The sequence below is a fragment of the Daucus carota genome, chromosome 1 (assembly GCF_001625215.2).
Source record: "Daucus carota subsp. sativus chromosome 1, DH1 v3.0, whole genome shotgun sequence".
Taxonomy (NCBI): domain Eukaryota; kingdom Viridiplantae; phylum Streptophyta; class Magnoliopsida; order Apiales; family Apiaceae; genus Daucus; species Daucus carota.
The window spans coordinates 26,210,095-26,233,114 of NC_030381.2; the positions used below are offsets into that span (position 1 = coordinate 26,210,095).

At 36.1% G+C, this 23,020-nt stretch overlaps 1 protein-coding gene across 2 annotated transcripts; it reads right to left on the reverse strand.

Moving 5' to 3' along the window:
• Positions 1-3,487: 3,487 nt before the first annotated feature.
• LOC108204815 (coatomer subunit delta) lies at positions 3,488-10,234 on the reverse strand. 2 transcript variants are annotated; one of them, XM_017374441.2, is made up of 12 exons: positions 10,125-10,234; positions 9,848-9,891; positions 9,721-9,760; positions 8,518-8,741; positions 7,979-8,221; positions 7,693-7,858; positions 6,931-7,238; positions 5,742-5,934; positions 5,506-5,659; positions 4,734-4,796; positions 4,541-4,637; positions 3,488-3,784 (listed from the first exon to the last, which is right to left on the reverse strand). In XM_017374441.2, exons 2-12 carry the CDS (start codon positions 9,848-9,850, stop codon positions 3,695-3,697), a joined length of 1,581 nt encoding a protein of 526 aa, XP_017229930.2. In that variant the 5' UTR covers positions 9,851-9,891; positions 10,125-10,234; the 3' UTR covers positions 3,488-3,694. The 2 variants fall into 2 exon arrangements, with proteins under 2 accessions (XP_017229930.2, XP_063950115.1); XM_064094045.1 differs by having other exon boundaries at positions 10,023-10,132.
• Between the last annotated feature and the right edge of the window lie 12,786 nt (positions 10,235-23,020).

Below are 23,020 nucleotides of genomic sequence, written 5' to 3' on the forward strand. Positions count from 1 at the left end.
ACTTGGCCATCCCAAAGCTCCCTTCACTACTATTGTTGTTATGTTCTTCTTCATTGAGTTTCTGCAGGGTGTTGTTGATCTGTGTTTTGGGTTCTTGGGTTTTGATCTTGGTGTGTTGAGGTTCAGTGGGGATTTTGGTTTCGAGTGGGAAAGACTGGAGATCTGAGAAATCCATGGATCTTGATTTGGTGCTGTTGTTGACCAGCTTCATCTTTGAGTACCTGCTCATTTTGTTTCTTAATTTGTGGTTTTGTTTTGGAGTGGAGAATGGAGTTTGTATTGCACTACATATACAAGGGGATAAAAGAGTTGATGGTTAAAGACTCAAGGTATCCTTCCTATCTATAAATAATAGATATTGTATTGAATATTTTGATGAGTGTGTAAAAGGGAAGGGAAGTGGACTTTGGAATATATTGGTGTTACAAGATTTATACTTGAGATTTAAATACAAAAATTTATAAAAATAGTATTCTTTTCGGGTGTACGCGTGTAATATTATATAATAAATTTTTAAATAATTCTTGTTAGAGTATTATATGTGTGATACAGTATATTTCCTAATAAATTCGACTAATCTTAAAAATCAAAATGAACATGTGAAATGGGGACGGATGAAGTATTAAATTAGATCCACTCCACATATCATTGAATTGCAGTGTTCTACGTGAAACGTGCCATGAAATTAGAATGCATCTGCCGGGCCATAGACCGTACAAAAGGGTGGCAATAATATAGAAGCCATGCCAAAGTGTTGGCGAGCTTCATCTGGACTTGTCAGTGCAATTCATACTTGGTGTCAAGGCAACCACATCCTCCATATAACTCACTCATACTAACACATATATTCAAACAATTCTTCACTGCGTTGCTCACCCACGTTAGGTTGTTTTTTTCTGAATAATTGATACACTCGAACTTGTTTTGTTAACAATTTATAGACTCAAGTTTTCGAAGAAAGGAATAAAAGATGCGAAGAAGATACCATTAGAGCGTGAACATCATGTTCCAATTTCCAAGTCCCATAGATATTATAGTCAGAACATCTCTAACCTGTTGGCTAAATTGGACATGTAGAATATTATGTAAAATTTGTTGAGTCTGTAAGATATTGCGCTTCGAAGATTTATAACTAATAGGTAATCTTCCTACAGATTTCTGACGAGCCTCCAGATGTTCGACAAATATAATCATCCATAAAAATTTGACTATATTATAGATAAGGGAAGGATATGTTTGAATGTGACATTTTCTGAGAGATTATCTATGATTTTTAATTTTGCGATGCCAGCTCACTTTTTAGCGGATTTTCCATGATTGGAGTGTACGTGCTAGTATGAGTAGTTTTTGCTTAATATTGATGTGCGAATATTGTAATGTGAAGCAAGTGATTACTGAAATGCACTGAAGTTGGAATTTATAACAAATGGGAGAATACATACCATTCCATTTTGAAGTTGATCATCACCAGCTGTTAGAGAAGAGAATCCAATGACTAAAAGACAGACATATGGGGGCAGATTGACATTTCCCATCTACCAAATTTTACAAAGATAAAATATATGTTCATATTCAAACAATACAAGTATACAGTAGTTCTGTTAGTCTAGAAATGTAAGTACCTTTTCATATTTGATCAACACTGATGCCATGAACAAAAGAAAAATAATGGTGGCAGGTTTCATCTCATTTTATTCAATTTCAATTCCATTCGTATGATTATGTTTTTCGGGCGACAATATTATCTCAACCAAACGCCATATATATACCAATCATTATTCATGTCAACTAAACTCCACATTATCCCAATCAAACACAATATTAGTTATTTCAACTAAACTCAACATTATCCAACCAAACCTACTCAACAAAAGGAACACACAAGCTTCGTGCTATATGGATATTCCGAGCGGTAATAAGGCAAAAATAGTTTATCTTGAAAATTCCGAGCGGTAATAAGGCAAAAATAGTTTATCTTGAAAATTGATAACAGAAAAGACTTGTAAATGTAAGAAGTGTGGCAAAAACCAATGACATTCATACAACTTGGTAATTTTCTGTGGATAGCAAGAGGAACTGAGGTAGTGATGATGCCCAAAAGTTTAATGCATCTAGACACTTATATTTTCCTTAACTTTGCTGGTCTATAGAAATGAGAAGGTCCACATTGAAAGCTGTAATCTTTGGTATTTCATTTTGACAGTTATCCACAAACTTAAAAGCATTCTGTAGTTGGAATCTTTTAACTTCCATTAGTCTGTAACTATGTACATGTCTCTCTGGTCGTTATCTGCAATACACATAATTTTATATTTTATTTTTTAAAGTCTGTAAAGTTGGTGACCATTGACCTCCAAGTGTGTTCTTTGCTTTGCAAGAGTTGCTAGTTAAGGTTATTTATGTGCATAATGTTATTGTAAACATTTTTGCAGGTTCTCAATATAATACCATTGAAAGGCGGAGCTCCTCCCAAGTTTTCTCAGAGAACACAGCATGTCCAGCAAGTCGTAAATCTCTTCAAAGTATCTTCAAATTACTAACGGATAAACATTACATAGCATGTCCAGAACTTACATATACCAACAAAGAAAGCGTCCCAATATAACAATTGAGTCGTAAATTGTTTCGGCTGCTATAACGGTAATGTAGACTAGTCAGTAGTAACGAGTTAGTTAAAGAACGAAGGGCTGGAGACATATTCACTTCCATGAGTATTGAGTGTGTATTGTTGACAAAATATTCTACTAAGAAACTATGTGTTCTGAAAGAACCGCGAATGATAGACGTATCTATAATTGAAGCCGAGTGGAAGTGTTCAAGATAAAATGCATGCACACTATAAACACTAGAAACTTCATGACCATAGCTGGACTCTCTTTTTCTTTTTTTTAATGTTCATGTGTGTTTTGTTTTTGGGTTTTTAACGGAAACCGAACCGATAGAAACCAAGTCCGAGGTTTTGGAATCCAAACCAAAATCAATGATGAGGTTGCGGTTTTTGATTTTAAAAACCGAGAGCATGCGATTGCAGTTTTATCCAAAAACTGCACCGAACCCGCAAATAGATAAGCTGTTCTAAAATAATAAATTTATTATTATTCAGTCCATAATAAAATTTCGATCCGGTTCGGGAAAATTATAAAATTTGAATCTCAGTCTATTCACGATTTTGAAACGTACCGAATGCTCATGGCAACTCACTCGTATCCAAATATATTATTCACTGCGTTGCTCACCCACGTTAGGTTTTTCGCATGTATGAGACTCCTCGGTACATCAAACCAAAATATTGTTTCAGACAAACTAAAAACCAAATTTTGTCAAAAAAAAAAAACAAATTTTTTCTGAACTCCTCAAGTAGTTTCTCTTGGTTGAAGGAACATAATTGAAGTTTGTGTACACATTTTATACATTTCATTCATTCACAAGAAAATCCTCGTACTAGTATGACAAGGCAGTTCAAGCTAGACTAGTGAAGTATATCAAATTAGAAATGAATAAGTACTGGTATTATAGATGAAATCAACTGAGCGAACATCACAGAACTTCAGTAACTTGTACAAATCTACTCAACAAAAGGAACACAAGCTTCATGCTAATGGATTTTCCAAGCGGTAATAAAGCAAAAATAGTTTATCTTGAAAATTGATTACAGAAAAGACTTGTAAGTAGTGTTGGCAAAAACCAACTAAATTCATACAACTTGGTAGTTTTCTGTGGATAGCTGTGTTCTCTGAGAAAACTTGGGAGGAGCTCCGCCTTTCAATGGTATTATATTGAGAACCTACAAAAATGTTTACAATTACATTATGCACATAAAAAAATCTTAACTATCAAATCTTGCAAAGCAAAGAAGAATACACTTGGAGGTCAGTGGTCACCAACTTCACAGAATTTTAAAAATAAACTATGAAAACATTGTGTATTGCAAGTAACAACCAGAGAGACGTCATACGTGTACATACTTACAGACTAATGGAGAAATTGAAAGAATCCAACTAAATACTAAACCATGCTTTTAAGTTTGTAACTGGCAAAGTGGAAACACCAAAAATTACAGCTTTCAATGTGGACCTTTGCATTTCTATAGACCAGCAATATTAAGGAATATATCAGTGTCTAAATGCATTAAACGTTTGGGCATCATCACTACCTCAGTTCCTCTTGCCAAACTCAGATATATCCTCAAATTATTAAAACGAATGAACACTACATAGCCTGTCCATAACTTACTATTATCAACAAAGAAAAGCATCCCACCACAACAATTGAGTTGTAAATTGTTTAGGCTACTATAACAGTAATGTACTACAAAAGCCCATAACTAGCCAGTAGTCACGGTTGTGTACTGTTGACAAAATATTCTACAAAGAAACTATGTGTTCTGAAAGAAACCCGAACAATAGACATATATATTGAAGCCAATAATTTAAACGAGTGGAAGTGTTCAAGATAAAGTGCACAAATACTATAAAGACATAACGGAATATATTGATCAAGATTATGATGTGAAGCAATAAGATAACAGGGGGTTACAAACCTTCAAGTCACTGAAAGTATTAGCAGCTGTAAAGCGTACAGAAATTGGGAAAAAGGCTGAAGAATCTGCTGGAGGTACAACAAATTCCATTGATCCACTGCTCATTGTTTCAAAAAACCATAAACCAGATCAGCATTCTCATAAAGATCAAGTGAAATAATAACAACATTGAAGATGCTCTGCATGATCTTACCTGCGGTTGGAATTATCAATAAGAAGTATAGACCACTCCAGAATAGAATTTCTGGAGTCATACCTGCAAATTAAGTACGCATGCATATGATTAATAGCTCAATTCAGTATATTAAAGAAAATATCAGCCAGATATAATTTTAATGTTCAAAACCAATGTAAAAATAAATAAAAATTGGAAAAATTGTTTAAACTTTCATCACCACAATTATGAATCCAAGTACATGGATTGGTCAATGCTGATCAAGAAAATGTATGTAAATAGTGTATCAAATACAGGGTGCAACAGAAGATAAATAAGAGCAATATAAGATAAATCATTTTTAAAGAGTCTTTAACAAAGATGGTTTTCCATGATCAAGTATCATGCACTATACAGGTTAAAAGACAATTCCAGAATATCCCCACATAAAGCCGAGCAATATTAGAAGGCTTCATTGAAAACAGAAAATGACGAACTCAATCAACATTACAGATAACTGAACACTTGTATAACATATGAAACTCATATACTTGAGAGTGATGGTTTATTATGTACCAGCCTGAGATCTACTGCATACAAGACACACAACCTCTGATTTTGTTTCTGATGTATATAATATGCCCAATTGATTTTCAAAAAATAAAGAAATAAGTAATAATATTAATGACTTCAAGGTAAAACTCACCAAGATAGTCACAAGACTCACAACCAAAAAAAGAGAAAACATTACCACCTTTTTTCCAACAATATTTAGCAGCATAGATAATGAAATACATGTTTGGGATTTTACCTCCACTCTCCATCAATCTGCCTCACATTTGGTGCTTCTCTAAGAGCAGGAAGAGGCACGGAGACCACGACATTTTGTAAATCAAATGTTGAAGTGGCTTCATACTCTATGCTGACATATGTTTCATTCCCAGAAACAGATGGCCAACAGTTAACTGAAATATATAGCAGTTGGAACCATTATCGAAATCTGATCACAAGGTAAAAAATAAAACACCTTGTAAGCTGCAAACTCACTTGTCAATGGCACAACTGCTTCATCGACAGTTTGCATTCTCCACTTCAGAAGACTAACACCATCACCAGATTGACCAGTGGGAAATGGCCTCTGAGGATCTTTGAGTCCTAGAACATTCTCATTGTTGAATAACTCCTTGTTGATGTTAGGATGTGTTTTAAAAACAACTCCTTGATTACCAGCAGCCTCTATCTGGAAGTCGTATAAATTACGATAAAAATAATTAGACACATAGAGCTAGTAGCCTACAGATGAAAAATATAACCTACTACATAAATATCATGGAATCCATACTTTTATGCTACAAAATAGAACTTTTGAAATGAAGTCGCTAAATAAACCCTTTAATACTGATAGAACCAGCTTCTGTTATGTATTTGAAATCTTCTGGAGCTCATCCAGATTATAGCTTTCCCTTTTATAGATTATTGCAAAATCTTATTTATATGGATTCAACAAAACAATAATCCAAACATCAAAAGTTACTTTAAGATCTAATAACATTGTCTTAATTCTAAAAGGAAACAAAAAGTATACACCAGTCTTTTAAGATCTATATTATACAACATCCGCAATTGATTCGGTAACTGTAAGAGACAGCACACATCCAAAAAGAACAGGTCAGCTTAAAAGAATAAAACCCTAATAAAAGAAAATAGGTTTGTACACTATTCTGACCATTTTTCTTCTGAAGTCTAGTAAACGGAGGTATTTGTTTCTCCAGGCAAGATCTATTCAGCATTAGTCGTAACACAACGAGAGCAGTTTAATACCCACCCAACATACAGGTCAGCTTAAAAAAAAAAAACCTAATAACAGAAAATAAGTTTGTACATTATGCTAATGATTTTTTCCTCTGAAAGTCTAGTTGATAAAAGTATTTGCACATCCTATTGTTCTTCACGTATTTGTTTCTCCATGCAATCAATACACCATCAGTAGAGGTGTAAATAAGCCAAACAGTTCGAGCTCAAGCTCGAGCTTGAACCCTTAATTTTTAATCAAGCTCGAGCCGAGCCTGAAAGTGTTCGACTCCGCTCGATTACACCCCTAACCATCAGCATCTTTTTTATGGTTTAAACTTCAAATCTGAGTATAGAGCTCAAGAAGGGTAAAACATTGGAATTTTGAGAAATATATATATACTAGCGAACTGTCAACTTATTAGTTTGACTTTATTGTACGAACCTGTACTTGGATAAGCCCATCATCCTGGTTGAGAATTTGGAGAGACAAGGTTCCCTGAACATCAAAGTTGCTAACTCCACCATCTCTTTTAAGTGTCACGTTTAGTTTCTCTTCCACGATCAATGTAACTGGATCAGTTAGAGGTACCACAGCAGCTTTAGCAGGTCCAGCACTTGGCCGAACATCTTCCAAAATAACTTCACCTTCAGCTTTAAGAGACTCCAGGAACTGGTTGGCCCTTTGTGATTTACCTAGCTTCATTCCAAGACCCTTTGGTGGAGCAGTTGCAGAGGAAGGAGGACGGCCCACTGATTTATATATTAAGACACTCACGTCAAAACATTCACAATCAAGTAGCTTGTAATATTCGAAGAAAGATTGAGCATCAGAACAGGTATGGAGACTACAACCATCTAATGCTGAATTAAAGAAATACAAATTCCTAACAATAAATTATCAATGCAAAGAACAATGCGTTTCTAGATCACGTCCAAAACCAACTACTTGATTAGCCCAAATATAGAGATAAATAGGTAAAGATGATTGAATATGCTACCTCTGGTTTAGAAAAAAAAACTTCTGTCATTAGGAAAGGGTTATTAGCTGTATTTATCTTGTTTTTGTGTATCCAAACATGTCATTTGATCAAATCCATGATTTCAAATGAAATCCAAGTTTCCAAATAGACCATTAAGTAATTTCAAAGCACATGCGGTAATAAAAAAACCAACGAGGGGATATTAGATTGTGAAAACCACACACCTTTAGATTTGCTGGAAAAGGTTTCGACATCAGTGGTCAATCCAAATCCAGCACCACTTCCAAAACCACTACCACTGCTAGATATATTTAGATCACTACCAAAGCTTCCAGAACCCATTGATTGTAAAGACATAAACCCTCCTTTCTCGCCTCTGTTCTTCTCAATCTACAGAGAGAGAACAAGATTCGCTTGGAATATATATGCAAAGGTAAAATAGTATAGATATAGATCTGATAAACATGAGAAATATTAGAGAACTTAACCCACTCAAAATAATATATCTACCTTGCTTTTGTCAATTTCACTAGCTTTGCGTTTCATGACATCCTTAGTTTCATTAATCTTGCTCTGCAAAACCAACTTGTGCAGCTTCTCTTCATGACTCTCCATCTCACAGTACTGTTTGACTTGCGTAACAGTGACATTTTCCTTGTGTCCCAATGAGATGACTTCATCAAAAGCAAAAATTAACTCGAAAGCCGTCTTGCCAATGCCTTCTTCATCTAGAGAGTAAGCATATTCAGGTACCTAATAGATGTTAAGAAATCAACCCCGCATTTGCACATCATGTAACTCTTCTTATAGACTACCCTACATGATAAGCATCAGTCCCTATTTGACTATATGATTATGTAAACACGCTTGCATCATCAATTTACACAGGTGCTCTTTAAGAAGCTAGAAGAGCTTTCAGCTTTTCCTTACAAGTATACTAGAGAGAAGCTGCATGAAGATATAGGATGCATATGAATTATGAATGAAGGAGAAATATAACGAAAGCGCAAGTCGGTAGTAATCATATAAAGCACGAACAAAAAGGATACAAGTTTGGACAAAAGCCTGAGCGTCTCAAGATCTTCGAGAATATTGCTTTGTTTGTTTGTCACGACCAGCAAGAAAAGAGACTCTATTGGCTGGTAAACATAGCGCACATTTTCTGTCTCAATGTAAGTATGCTGCTTTCCGGTTCCAACAAGCTTGGGGAAAGCTGCTAGGAGCCCCTCAATTCTAATGCGAGACATATCAACAAACTGCCTCGAAACAAGGGCTGTGACAATTCAATTTTGGAAAATATCAGAGGAAAATAAAGTCTGTGATACAAAGGCACCAATAATGTGAAACAAACTACAAGTGACATATGATATATGGAACATACTGACCCTAGAAACAAAGCACACCATCCAAAAAAATAGTGTGTCAAACATGCCACTCAGAGAACAAATTTAATAAATCTCCATAAAAGCAGATACAGAGATGCTTACTCGTATAGGCAAAGTTTAAAGACAGAAAAAATGTTCTAGCCTGCATCATACAGAAAATGCACAAGTATAATAATAGATTTTTAAGTTCTAAATAACAGCTCCAAAGTTCAAACCAAAAGGCCCTTCTTCACGCAATGGATATTCAAAGGAAAGCACAACCAAGCATCAAGCATAATATATAAGAGCATCTCCAAGACTATTATCTAAACTCATTAGCTATAATGCTTATTTAAATAGAATATACAAATTTTTTGCTGACAGTGAAGGTTTTCACTCCAATGGTGTTATGTATAATTATTATAAGCTAAAATTATACCTAATAGCCTTTTTGGTTCAACAATTCTATTGAATGATACTTTGTTATCTATAATTTTTCTGCTAAAGGGTGATGGTTGGAGTGCAACTTTTTTTACATATTATCTAAAAGGGCCACCTAGATGACACATAGGATGGCACATAGATTTTTGGCTAACGGTTTTCAACCGTTGGAGATGCTCTAAGGGAAATAGTGAGTAATAGACAGTGCACAATGTACATGTACAAGTAAATGGTAAGAATCAAATTGCACATTTAAGTTGGTAAAAACCAATACTTATCACACCAATTCGGTTCCAAATCATGTCCAGAAAATACACTTAATAATCCCTAGGCTCAATTGAAAGATGAAACAATGCCCAAACGGCATTGATCCGTAAATCCGTTCCATAATTAAAAAAGCAAATCTATCTACAAACAACAGTAAAAGGGAACCAAATGAAACCTAACCTTTTCCAGATTTACTGATAATCGAAGCTGCGAGAACAACCTAAACAGAAACCAATTCGACATTTCAATCAATAACAAATTAACAATGTAATTCACATAACAATAATAATAACATTAAGAAAATTACCATCTTGATCTAATCGTAAATCGACCGCTACAAATTCAACAGACCTGCATACACTCACAATTTAAACGGAGAATCAGATCCGGTAAATATATAACAAAACGACGACGAATTGATAGAAACGAAACAGAGAGAGGTTAATGTTGGGATCTTAGCAAGAAGATGATTGGTTGATTACAAAATTAAATGTAGATCGGATCACATAAGCTGGATCTGAGCTCTAATTTACAGAAATCAACACAACAAAGAGAGATAGAGAGAGAGAAAGAGAAATATGTACTTCAATAGAAATCGCGAAGAGGAGACGGAGTGAAACAAAACTGTAATACTGTATCTGCTGTGCCTGTATATATACTTGCAGTGACATGGACCAAATTATTTTCCAAAAAAAGTTTTTAATTGACCAAATCGGTTAATTTCAGGGGCTGTTTACTTACACTTAAAAAATGATTTATTACTTAAAATAAAAAGCACATTATAAGCGAGAGATTGGTTTGGACTTATAAGCTCTTAGGGCAGCTCCAATGTAATGCTATACTTGATCCTATTGCTATATTATAGCATCAAAAGTAAAAAAACTCAACTCCAAAGGGGTGTTATATTTGGATGCATCCATGCTTAGATGCATCCTTGATTCTATATTTGAAACCAAGGATGGATCCATCCATGTTGCCACATCATCAATAACTAGAAATTGGAAACTAGTTAGAGCAAGTCCAATGGTGATGTTATAATAGATGTAGCTATTTTTATAATTTGAAACTAAAAAGTGATTTTTGATGCTAAAATAGAACTTATGATCCAATGGTAAATGTAAAATAGAACCAAACATATCCAAATAAAGCTATATTCTCATTACATAATCTTAAAGTACATAACTATATTTGTCACTATTACTTTATTAATGTATTTTGTCACTTGCATGCTTATGTGGCAATTATAGCACCATCTATACTTGGTTCTATATTTAGAACCAAATATAGCATTTTGCTATTTTACATTCAAGTTTAGCATCCCATTGGAGTTGAGTTTTGTGCTTGGATGCTATATTATAGCAATAGCACCTACTTTAACACCTCCATTGGACTTGCTCTTAATGAGTTAATGAGTTAGGTAAAAGTTAATGAGTTGGTTCTATATAGAAGTTAGGTAAAAATTGATGAGTTGGTTAAATTTGAAACTAGTTACAGAACTTAGCATTGGAGTGCAAATTTTATTTTAGCACCAAAAAACACTTTTTGATGCTATATTATAGCAATAGCAATAGATATATAGCATCTAGCATTGGACTTGCTCTTACAAGTGTTTAGATACCGTGATTTATGAGTTTTTTAAGTGTTTGGATATTTAACTTATAAGTTAGCATGAGAATTATTATTTTCAATTAATTTATAAATAAATGATTTTGCAGGAATAATCTAAATTTGAAAGAGATTTGTTTTCTTCTGCATAAGATCATCTTCAACCAAGCCCTTAGCTAAAAGGTGAGTTGTCATGCCAAAAATAAAAAATATAACCTCTTCAAAAAATCAAACTCCAACCGTAGTCATCCATTGTCTATAATTTTAGCCAACCTTGTTATTTTACACCAACTATGAGAAAGATTGTAGAAGGGGGGGGTTGAATACAATCTTTTACAAATTTAAAAGATTCAAGAACAATACACTAAGAACACAATAAACAGAAAACACCAAGTATTAAAAATACGGGTGGATTGAATGATCCACCCGTGAGATTTTATATAGAAGAATCTGTGGATTGTTTTACAATTCGCACAGCTGCTGGTTCATCACTCAAACAAGTTCTAACTCTTAGATTTTTCTCTCAAGTAATTTGAACAAGTTCAACTGATGCTACTAACTTGGTTATATACTCCAAGTTTTACAAAGCTTTTAGCTAGATTACAAAATGCACTCTAATCTAAAAACAATGCTGCACAACTTTGTCTTATGCATGCTTTCTGAGATGTCTTCATCTTTGACCATCATCTTGATTTGATCCAGATTGCACTGCATGAGATAAGTATGTTTCTGCTTCTTCTTTATTTTCCTAATTAGGCTTCCATGTCTATTTTAGTGTAATTCGATCCATGTGATTTGTCAGACTTAAGCTCTAGTCACTTTCAACTGCTCTTTGCTTCATCAGTTGAAGGTTCTGGTTGCTTTCAACTGCTATTGACTTTATCAGTTGAATGCCTGGCTCATCAGTTGAATGAATTACAAACTCCATCAGTTGAATGCTGTTTCAGTCTCATCAGTTGAATTCCTCAGCATTATCCGTTGAACACTTTGTCTTCAGTTGAATGCTTGATTTTCATCAGTTGAAACATCATCCAGTCTTTATCAGTTGAACAGTTACATCTCATCAGTTGAATATCCTTCACTTAGATAAAATTACATGGCATTGGATATTTACAATTAGCCATCCTATTCTACCCATCCGTTGATAATTCCCAAAGACAAGAAATGTAACAATTACAACTGAAATTTGATAAAGATTCTAAGTAAGACATGTTACAAAAATGTTTATGTTATCATCAAAAATTATTGATTCCTAACAATCTCCCCCAATTTATGACTGGAGAAGATGCAGACATAAATTCTACACTTGATGATAACAAAACATTAATAAAATAAAATGCAGAATTTAAATACTAGAGTTAGAAAAGATTACAGATGATTATGCTCCTCTAGACTGAGCAGTTACTTGTTCCTAGAAGATCTTCTTCTTCTGGACTTAAGTTTTTCTTCAAGAATATTGATCTGTTTCTGAAAGATCCTGTAGAACCATTCTTCATCACTGTCTTGTCTGTTGAGCTTGGATTGGAGAGTCTTCAGAGTATTCAAGCTAGCAACCTTGAGTTGATCTTTAGGTCTGAAAAATCTCCTAACACCTTGATTGTCCCTAAATTCCATGACTGGAGTAGGTTCATGATGAATTTTCTTTCCAGTGTAGGGAATTTTCAGCCTTCTTTGTAGACTAGCATCTGAATTCCATTCCTTCCTGATCTCAAGGATTCTCTTTAGTACCATTTGCTTTGCAGGTGGTGTAAATCCTCCAGTCCTCTTCATAGATCCATATATTTTTGTTAGAGAACTGAATCCCTCAGAATTCAGAACTCTGTGAAGAGGCCAGATGACATCACCCATGTTTTTGTAAGAGAATACCAATCTTTCAGGTAACTTTGAAGTTGCTTCTATTCCTCTTACTTCTTGAAGATCATCCAGCTCCAGATCCAACTCAGAAATTTCTTCAATGTTAGCAATGATGAGATAGTCATCAGGGTTCTCAGGTTCTTTTGGAGGTTTAGGAGGGTTAGCCATCCTTTTAGCCACAGACTTGACTTTCTTCTTTGGCTTGGAAGATTCTTGGACAAGAAAAGCTGGAATTGGAATATCTTCCAAGTCAATTGGCTCCTCCTTTGGCATTATTGGCTCATCATGGAAGTTGACATCTGGATGTACTACTGTGGTATCCTTGATTGGAGAAGAAGGCTTTGAGATAGGCTTTTCTGGCACTTCTTCTCTTCTCTTGGCTGCCTCAGGCATCTTAGTTTTAGATTTGACTCTCTTTTTCTTTGGAGAAGATTCAAGAGGCAATCCTTTCTCATTTACAAGCTCAGCTGCCAACTCCTCTTCCAGCTCAATAGCATACCTTTCATCCACCTCTATTTGGTTCAAAGAGAGTTGGGATTCAAACTCCTCTTTTTCACATTCTCTGGCCACCTCTTCAGCTTTTGCAAATGAGTAATGAGGATGGCCAGTTCCAATAAACAACTTCTGGCCTTCTCTGTAGATGATGGCAAAATGAGCCTTTAAGGCCACATCTGCACAATCTTTATAACTTTTGATTTCTTGGCCCAAAAGCTTGTATTCATTTTTGTCAGGCCTGGCTAGTGGAAAGTAGATTGAGCTTGAGTCTTTTCCAGGCCTGGAGTAACCACAATTGTTTGGAAACAGAATTGGCTTGAACTCATTCAGAAATGATGGCTCACCCTTTCCTGTCTTGGAGGGAATAACAATCTCAGGTGTAATTACCCTGAGAATTGTGGTTGTGGTTGGAAAAGAGATTTGAGCTGTGGTGGCTGTAGAAGATGTAGATGATTTCTTGCCCAGTTGAGCCACTCTCTTTGCAATGGAGTCCAATTCTTTCATCCTTGCAATCTTCTGCTTTTCCCTTTCAGTGTGGAAAGGGGGAGGAATTTGACTGATCAATTCTGCAGGAGTTGGTAATTCTTTCTCCCCCTTTTTGTTAGCAGCAAGTGTAGGGGATGAACTGGGAAGTGAAACACCAGAGGCAAGAAGAAGATGTTGAAGCAGTCTAGTCTGAATTCTTTGATGCTGCAACATCTCATCCATTCTAGAGTTTAAGATATAGACATTTCCTTCCAGAGCTTCCACTTGCTTTTCCAATTGGAGTTGTTTTTGTGCAGATTCAGAAAGAGCTGATTTGACCTGAGCTGGAAGCTTTTCATCAATTTGCTTGGTCAGATCAGTCTTAACAGAGGCAATAAGAGAATTGAGATGCTCTATCTCATGCTGAAAATGGAGAGATTGAAACTTGTGAAGCTTGAGATTGTCTAGTGCTTGACTGGCAATGGTGGCAGAGATGACTGGAGAAGAGGATGAGCTTCCAGGTTGTGATTGAAGAATGGTGGAGGCTTGCCTTTCCAGCTCCATGCTAACAACAGTTGCATTGGCAGACTGCATGGAGAGCCATGAAGGTAGAGAAGTTGTAGGTTGTTCAATAAGAGATTCCTCAAGAGCATCATTGAGGTCTTCATCACTATCATCATAATGAAAATCATCTCCAGCATTGGCAGGCAGAGCTGTGAATGCCTCCTTTGCTCTAAGCATGGAAGATGTAGTGTGAATCAGATTGAGGTGCCTCTCAGCTGCTTGATTGTCCAATCTGGCAAAATCTTGAATGGAAGACATCCCATGAGTAAAAGTCTCAGGGTCTAGTGAAACACCATCCAATATGGATCTGTATTCAGCTTGAAACTCTTGTTCACTAAACCCTTCATTGACACCTGCATTTCTCTCAATTTCTCTCTTTTCTTGCATCAAGGGCTCCCCTTGGCTCACCACACCACTCACCTCTCCCTCACTTACCCTTACTAAAGGGTCACTCTTATCCTCTCCTTTTTCCTGGCTAGAAGAAAATGCCAGACTCTCCACACCCTCTCCTTTTGCCAGCTCACAAGGCTGCCTCTCCACTCCATAGCTCACTCCACTCAATCCTAGAAGTGTTTGTGCTACCATGTGATCAACTGCTGTAGAAAAAGGTAAATTAATTGAAGTAGCAGCAGTTGTCAACTGATGAGGGACATCAGTTGAAACATGGGTAGAGGATGCATTCAACTGATGAGAGCTGTTAAGCATATCAGTTGAAGGACAAACACTTGTCAACTGATGAGGGAGATCAGTTGAAGAAGATGAAGAAATAGGTTTAGAGGCTGTGACAGTTGAGTCTGTAGTGATTGATTTTAAAGGAAAATCCACAGAACACATTGTCACAGAGGAAGGAAATGGAAGAGAAAGATCCAACAAATCATCAAAATGATGATGATCAATCTCAGATGGGGGCTTCTCCATGAAATCCAAAGATGGAGAATTTACAAGTGTGGTGTGAATTAATTCCACATCCACAGAAGAGGTTGGGGATTGTGTTTGAGTAGTAGAGATGGTAAGATCATAAATATGGGTGATTGGTTGAGATGAAGAAGGGGGCTGTGACTCCACATTTATTGGAGTCACATCAATCTGACTTTGAGAAGTTAAAGGCATGAAATCCAGAATGGATGCCTGTGTGTGTGCAGAGTGCTTCAGTTTTTCACTTCTTAGCTTCTTTCTCCCATAAGCTTTTATTGGTGAAGAAGTGGTGTCCCTCCCCCTCTTTAACTGTGTCCCTGGTTGAGGACTATTTTCAATAGTAACATCCTTTTGGGAGGATGCTGCTAGGGATGAGTTTAATTCCATATTAACCTCTACAGTCTTTTGGGAGACTGCAGAGTGGCCAGGCTGGACAGCACACACCTTTCCATCCTTATTCTTAGGGCTTCTTTTATGTTCACCCTTTCCCTCCCCCTCACATCCTCCAATCACACTCCCCTCAGGTTTGTGTTTCTTGGATTTTACAACAGATGTCTTTTGGGAGGCATCTGAGGTTGGTTTAGAAGACTTGTCTTTAGAAGGTTTTGCCACTTGTGTGGACTGTTGATGGGCCTCTTCAACAGCCCTGATGGCAGAAAGCAAAGAAGGTGAGGGTTGAGAAAGAGTAGTAGGAAAGCCATGTACCTCTTTGTGCTTTCCAGCCTCCATTGTTGGCAGGTACACCACCTCCAAGGAGGGATATAAATTCATCCTAAAGAGGTCTTTAAAGACTCTCTTTTCCTGCACAAAACTGGGAAGCTTGGCTTCCTTGTTAGTAATAACTAGCTTTTTGTTGAGATGATTAGCTAGCATCATGAGAAATCTGACATAATAAATATTCCTAGGTCTACCAATTTTATCACCTAGTTTCTCCCCAATTTCTTGGATCATCAAACCACCAAAGTTGAAATATTCATTAGTCAGGTACATGTAAAGCATTTGTAAAATCTGGGAAGTGAGAGCATTGAAATTACTAATCTTACCAGAAAATGCCTTAATAAAAGCATCACATAAATAACTCCATTCTCTCCTAAGACCCCTTCTTTCTATTTTACCTAAGGCATCAGTTGGCAAAACATAATTCATGGCATAAAGTAAATTAACCAACTGATTATCACTAGACAAAGATAAAACAGTATCTTCAGGAATCTTAAAGCATGCTTTCATAACATCAGCATTGATAGAGTGAGTTTTATTATTGACAGAGAAAGTTAGAGTTTCATGCTCACTATTAAACTCTGCAGAGGTCCACATCTCTTCTACTATTTCATGGTAGATGATAGGAGCTTCAAGCATAGCATAAGAGAGCTGGCTTGACTTGATGAACTCCATCATCCTGTGATACTCCTTCTCCTCCACAGCCTTGGTATCCACAAATGACGCGAAGTTGTTCTTCTCATAAATAAACCCACTTGGAGCAGTATACTTCTTCATTGGTGCCATTGTAGTTACAGAGAGAGCTTGAGGAAAAATTAGAGTTTGCTTTTGCACAGAGAGAGAAGAGAACTTGAAGAATTCGAAAGAGTGAGATGAAAGGAAGTGAAAATAAATCAAAACACTTAAATACTTTCTCAGAAAATTGCTGTGATTGGCTGAGAAATTACCGTTGAGAAGAAATTACTCTTATTTATCTCTACAAAAATTACACACACGATCGTGTGTATAAAGTAAGTGAGAGACAAAAGAAATTTCAACGGCTCAGATCTGATAATACTTTCAACGGATGAAATAAGCGCCTCTTTAAACTTCCTATTCAACTGATGAAGATCAGTTGAAGGCGTCTTCAACTGGTGTCATCAGTTGAATGAAAAACAGCGCAAGAGGATATTGTTTCAAGCATCAGTTGAAACAATTTCACTAGTTCATCAGTTGAAATATTATAGACTTTATCCAGAGTTATGATTAATTTAATTTTGATAAATCAAAATTAATCAAATTCTGGCTGCCAAATTACAGAAAAATTCACTCTAAATTAGGAGAAATTTAACATACCTAATTTACTTACCAACCTTGTGAATGTGGATTCATCAAGAGGCTTTGTGAAAATATCTGCAATCTGTTCCTCACTTGGAACAAAATGCATTTCAACAGTACCAGCCATCACATGTTCTCTTATGAAGTGGTATTTGATGTCAATGTGCTTGGTTCTTGAGTGTTGTACTGGATTTTCAGTTATAGCAATAGCACTGGTGTTGTCACAAAATATTGGGATTTTTGAGAGATTTAATCCATAATCAAGTAATTGATTTCTCATCCACAATAATTGTGCACAACAGCTTCCAGCTGCAATGTACTCAGCCTCAGCTGTAGAGGTTGATACAGAATTTTGCTTTTTGCTAAACCAAGAAATCAATCTGTCACCAAGAAATTGACAGGTGCCTGTTGTACTTTTTCTATCAATTTTGCATCCTGCAAAATCAGCATCTGAATATCCAATTAGATCAAATCCAGAGTCTTTAGGGTACCAAATACCAAGATTTGGTGTTCCCTTAAGATATCTGAATATTCTTTTTATAGCAATAAGATGTGATTCTTTAGGATCAAATTGAAATCTAGCACAGAGACATGTAGAAAACATAATATCTGGTCTACTAGCTGTCAAATATAAAAGAGAACCAACCATGCCTCTATAATTAGAGATGTCCACAGATTTCTCATTAGGACTTAATTCTAATTTAGTGGCTGTTGGCATGGGAGTCTTAGCTTCTTTGCAATCCAATAAATCAAACTTTTTAAGTAGATCATGAATGTACTTAGTTTGATTTATGAATATACCTTCCTTTACTTGTTTAACTTGTAAACCAAGAAAGTAGGTGAGCTCTCCCATCATGCTCATTTCATACTGACTTTTCATTAGATTAGCAAACTTTTTGCAAAGTTTCTCATCTGTAGAACCAAAAATTATATCATCTACATAAATTTGAACCAGAATAAAGGCATCATTTACATTCCTGTAAAATAGTGTTTTATCCACAGTTCCTCTAGAAAAATGATTATCTAACAAGAATTGAGACAGAGTGTCATACCATGCCCTTGGTGCTTGCTTTAGTCCATAGAGTGCTTTTAATAAAAAGTAAACATACTCTGGAAATTCTGGATCTTCAAAACCAGGAGGCTGACTGACATATACCTCCTCTTCCAGTTCACCATTTAGAAAAGCACTCTTGACATCCATTTGATAAACTTTAAAATTTGCATGAGCAGCATAGGCCAGGAAGATTCTTATTGCTTCCAGTCTTGCAACTGGTGCAAAGGTCTCATCAAAATCAATTCCTTCAGATTGAGAGTACCCTTTAGCAACAAGCCTTGCCTTGTTTCTGGTGACAACTCCATTCTCATCCACCTTGTTTCTGAATACCCACCTTGTTCCTACAATAGTTCTGTTTTTAGGTTTGGGTACCAGCTTCCATACATTGTTTCTCTCAAATTGATTTAATTCTTCTTGCATAGCAAGAACCCAATCAGCATCTTTGAGAGCATCTTCTATGACTTTGGGTTCATCCCGTGAAAGGAATGCACTATACAGACACTCATCTTGAGTTGCTCTTCTTGTTTGTACAGATGCATTTGCATCTCCAATAATTAGCTCAAAAGGATGATCCCTTGTCCACTTTCTTTGTGGTGGAAGTGATTGTCTTGATGATGTGGCTTCATTATTGAAGTTCAGGTTTCCATGTTGGAAAGCTCCCCCTAAATTTGACATCTCATTATTTCTAGACTGATTGAAACTTTGAGACATTCTTTCAACTGATGATCCTTGAGGTGTTTCAACTGATCCTTCCAATGTAGTTTCAACTGATGCTTCAGTTGAGTTTCCAATAGCAGTTGTTTCTTGCACCAGAGAGTCATCAGTTGGAATATTAATTCCAGGATTGATTCCAACATTTTGAATAATGTCATCATCATCATCACTGTCATACAGATCACCTTCACCTTCATTCTCAAATCTGAGATTATCATGAAATCCTTCATCTGAGAATCCTTGAATCTTCTTATCATCAAAAACTACATGGATTGATTCCATAACAATGTTGGTTCTCAGATTATATACTCTAAATGATTTTCCATCAGAGTATCCAACAAAAATAGCTTCATCTGCCTTGGCCTCAAATTTTCCAAGATTTTCACCTTGATTTCTTAGAACATAACACTTGCATCCAAATACATGAAGAAAGCTAATTGTTGGCTTCTTTCCTTTGAAGAGTTGAAAGGGAGTTAAATTATGAGGTTTGGTAATTAGTGAGATGTTTTGAGTGAAACAAGCAGTGTTCACAGCTTCAGCCCAAAAATAGGTTGGAAGTTGAGCTTCATTAATCATGGTTCTTGCAGCCTCAATAAGAGTTCTATTCTTTCTTTCAACAACACCATTTTGTTGTGGAGTTCTTGGTGCAGAGAACTCATGAATAATTCCCTCTTCTTCACAAAATTCTTTCATCACAGAGTTCTTGAATTCTGTTCCATTGTCACTTCTTATCCTACCAACTTTGACATCTGGATTGTTGTTTAATGCCTTGATATGATTGATGATGATTTTCCCAGCTTCATCCTTAGAATGTAGGAAGAAAGTCCAAGAAAATTTTGAAAAATCATCAACAATCACTAAGCAATATTTCTTCTTTGAAATGGACATTATGTTGACTGGTCCAAATAAATCCATATGCAAGAGCTGAAGGGGCTTCACAATTGATGAAAGAGTCTTGCTTTTGAAAGAGCTTCTCTTTTGCTTTCCTAGCTGACAGGCTCCACAAAGTCCATCTTTTGAGAATTCCAGCTTTGGTAGACCTCTAACCAAGTCCTTCTTTAGTAACTCATTCAAGGTTTTGAAATTTAGATGTGACAATCTCTTATGCCATAGCCAACTGTCATCTGAGCTTGCTTTGCTGAGAAGGCAAGTGATAGATTCAGACTTGACAGAATTGAAGTCAGCCACATACACATTTCCTTTCCTTTGTCCAATCAGAACCACATTGTTGTCATCTCCTTTGGTGACAACACAGGCTGCAGGAGTGAAATTAACTTTGTAACCTTTGTCACAGAGCTGACTGATGCTAAGCAAATTGTGCTTAAGACCAGACACCAATGCAACTTCATCAATGATGACATTCTCTTTTGCAATCAAGCCATATCCCATAGTATATCCTTTGCTGTCATCTCCAAAGGTAATGCTAGGGCCAGCTTTCTCCACAAACTTTGTGAGCAGGGAGGAATCACCAGTCATGTGCCTGGAGCATCCACTATCCAAGTACCACAAATTCTTCTTGTGGTTTCCCTGCACACATTTTACAAATAGATCAAGTTGATTTTGGTACCCAAATTGCTTTGGGTCCAGATTTGTTAGTCTTAGCAGCCTTTTCCACTTTCTCAACCTTTTCCTTGGATTGAATTGGTTCAATCTTTGGTTTTGGTTGAGAAATTGGAACATCAACTCTGTTTTCAAACACAGGCCTTTGAGACATGCATAAATTGTTCATTCCATGCAAGTTTGAATGAAATTGAGGCATGTTAAAGGCATTGAAATAAGGATTGAACATATATGGCATGTTAGGCTGAGAATAAGGATTGTGAGGCAATAAACCAGGCATCATATTCATAGCAGATAAATTCATGTGAGGAACAGATGTCATAGGAATAGGCAAGGATAAATTAGGAGCAACCACAGTTTTACAATTAGCAGATAAATGATTTACACTACCACACTTACTACAGGTTTTCCTAAGAGCACTAGCATTGGGAGTGTAATTGGTGTGCTTGTTAACTCCTATTTTGCCATTTCTATTTCCTTTCTTCTTTTTAGTCTCCTCAGATTTATGCTCACTAGTATCCAACTTCTTCTTGTTCTTGTTACTGGAATGAAGAGTGTTATTAACACTATCACTGGTCTCAGAAGAACTATTCTCACCTTTAACAAAATTCTTTTTAACAGGACCATATTTCTTGTTAAGCTTCTTGAGAACACTCTTGTCAACTGATGAGTTTTTGTTCAACTGATGACTCTCATCAGTTGAGACTTTGTTCTTCAACTGATGATCATCATCAGTATTCTCATCACCTGAACTGTTCCCAGATATCTCAAGCACTTTCTTATTCCTCTTCCACTCATTCTCTACAAAGGTCTCTCTACCTTGCATGTTGATGATATTGGTGGAAACATCCCTACCAGATTTCCATTTGGCAATAATCTCTTGTTCCTTATCAAGCTGCTTTCTTATGATCTCTTCTCTTTTCAGAACAACCAAGAGATCATCCTTGGCTGTCTGACACTCAATTTTCAGCTTCTCAAACTCAATAAATTGAGCTTCTAAGGCACTGTTTCTATCACTTAGAAAGGTGTTAGCTTCCTTAATTCTACTATTTTCCTTAGTAAGAGATTTTAAAGAAACATGCAAATGATATAATTCTGTAGACATTTCATTAATAGTAGCATTGCATTCATCCTTAGTTAACTCAACTAGGTTTGTAGTGAATACCTGACTACTGCTTCCAGTGTTTTCTTCTTGATCTGTGGAGTTGGCCATTAGAGCTAGATTGACAAACTCCTCCTCTTCATCAGAATCATCTCCAGCTGCCCAATCATCCTTTGTGATGAATGCTCTTTCTTTTTGTTTGAGAAGTTCATAATATTTCTTTTTGTAGTCAATGTTTTCACTTGACTTCTTCTCAACTTTAGGCTTTCTGCACTCATTTGCAAAGTGACCTGCATTCCCACAGTTGAAGCACTTGAATTTTGATCTGTCTACCATGCTTCTATCAGACTTGGGATTGCCTTTAAAAGATTTTGCAGAATTAAAATTCTTTTTGAATTTCAGTTTGGAGAATCTTCTTGACAGGAAGGCTAGATGTTCATCAATTCCATCACTTTCTTCACCAGAATCAGCTACTTCTTTCTCCTTTCTTCTTCCTTTGCTTGACTCTGAGCTCTCCTCTTTGACCAACTTCTCAGTTTCTTCAACTTGAGACTTTCCCTTGTCCTTGACAGTATCCTCCAGAGATGCAACTAGAGCCACAGATGAATGCCCTTTCTTTTGGCTTTTCTCAATCTCTTCATCTTGTTCCATTTCAAGCTCATAAGTCTTTAAGGTTCCATACAGTCTCTCTAGAGTATAGTCTTTAAACTCTTGTGTATTTCTGAGAGAGACTGTCATGGGCTTCCATTCTTTAGGAAGAGCTCTTAAGAATTTCAAGTTTGAATCCTTAACTTGATATACTCTTCCAAAGAGCTTTAGACCATTTAACAGTTTTTGAAATCTGTTAAATGTATCACTCAAACTTTCACCAGCCTTGAAATGGAATGACTCATATTGTTGAATCAGAAGCTGCATCTTGTTCTCTCTCACTTGCTCATTCCCTTCACAGATGGTCCTGATGGTGTTCCAAACTTCTTTGGCACTTGTGCAGCTAATAACACTATCAATCATTTCTTGATCCAAACCATTGAACAGAAGATTCATGGTTTTCTTGTCCTTGTGCACTTCTTCAGTATCTTCTTGAGAATATTCATGGATAGGTTTTGGAATCATCTTAC

Bases quoted from the DNA above. Each gene is read 5' to 3' on its own strand.
- LOC108204815 (XM_017374441.2), bottom strand. The intron at 8,742-9,720 runs GTTAGGTTTCAT...GAATTGTCACAG, and splicing joins TATCAGTAAATCTGGAAAAG to CCCTTGTTTCGAGGCAGTTT. The intron at 4,797-5,505 runs GTAAAATCCCAA...CTTAATTTGCAG, and splicing joins CAGATTGATGGAGAGTGGAG to GTATGACTCCAGAAATTCTA.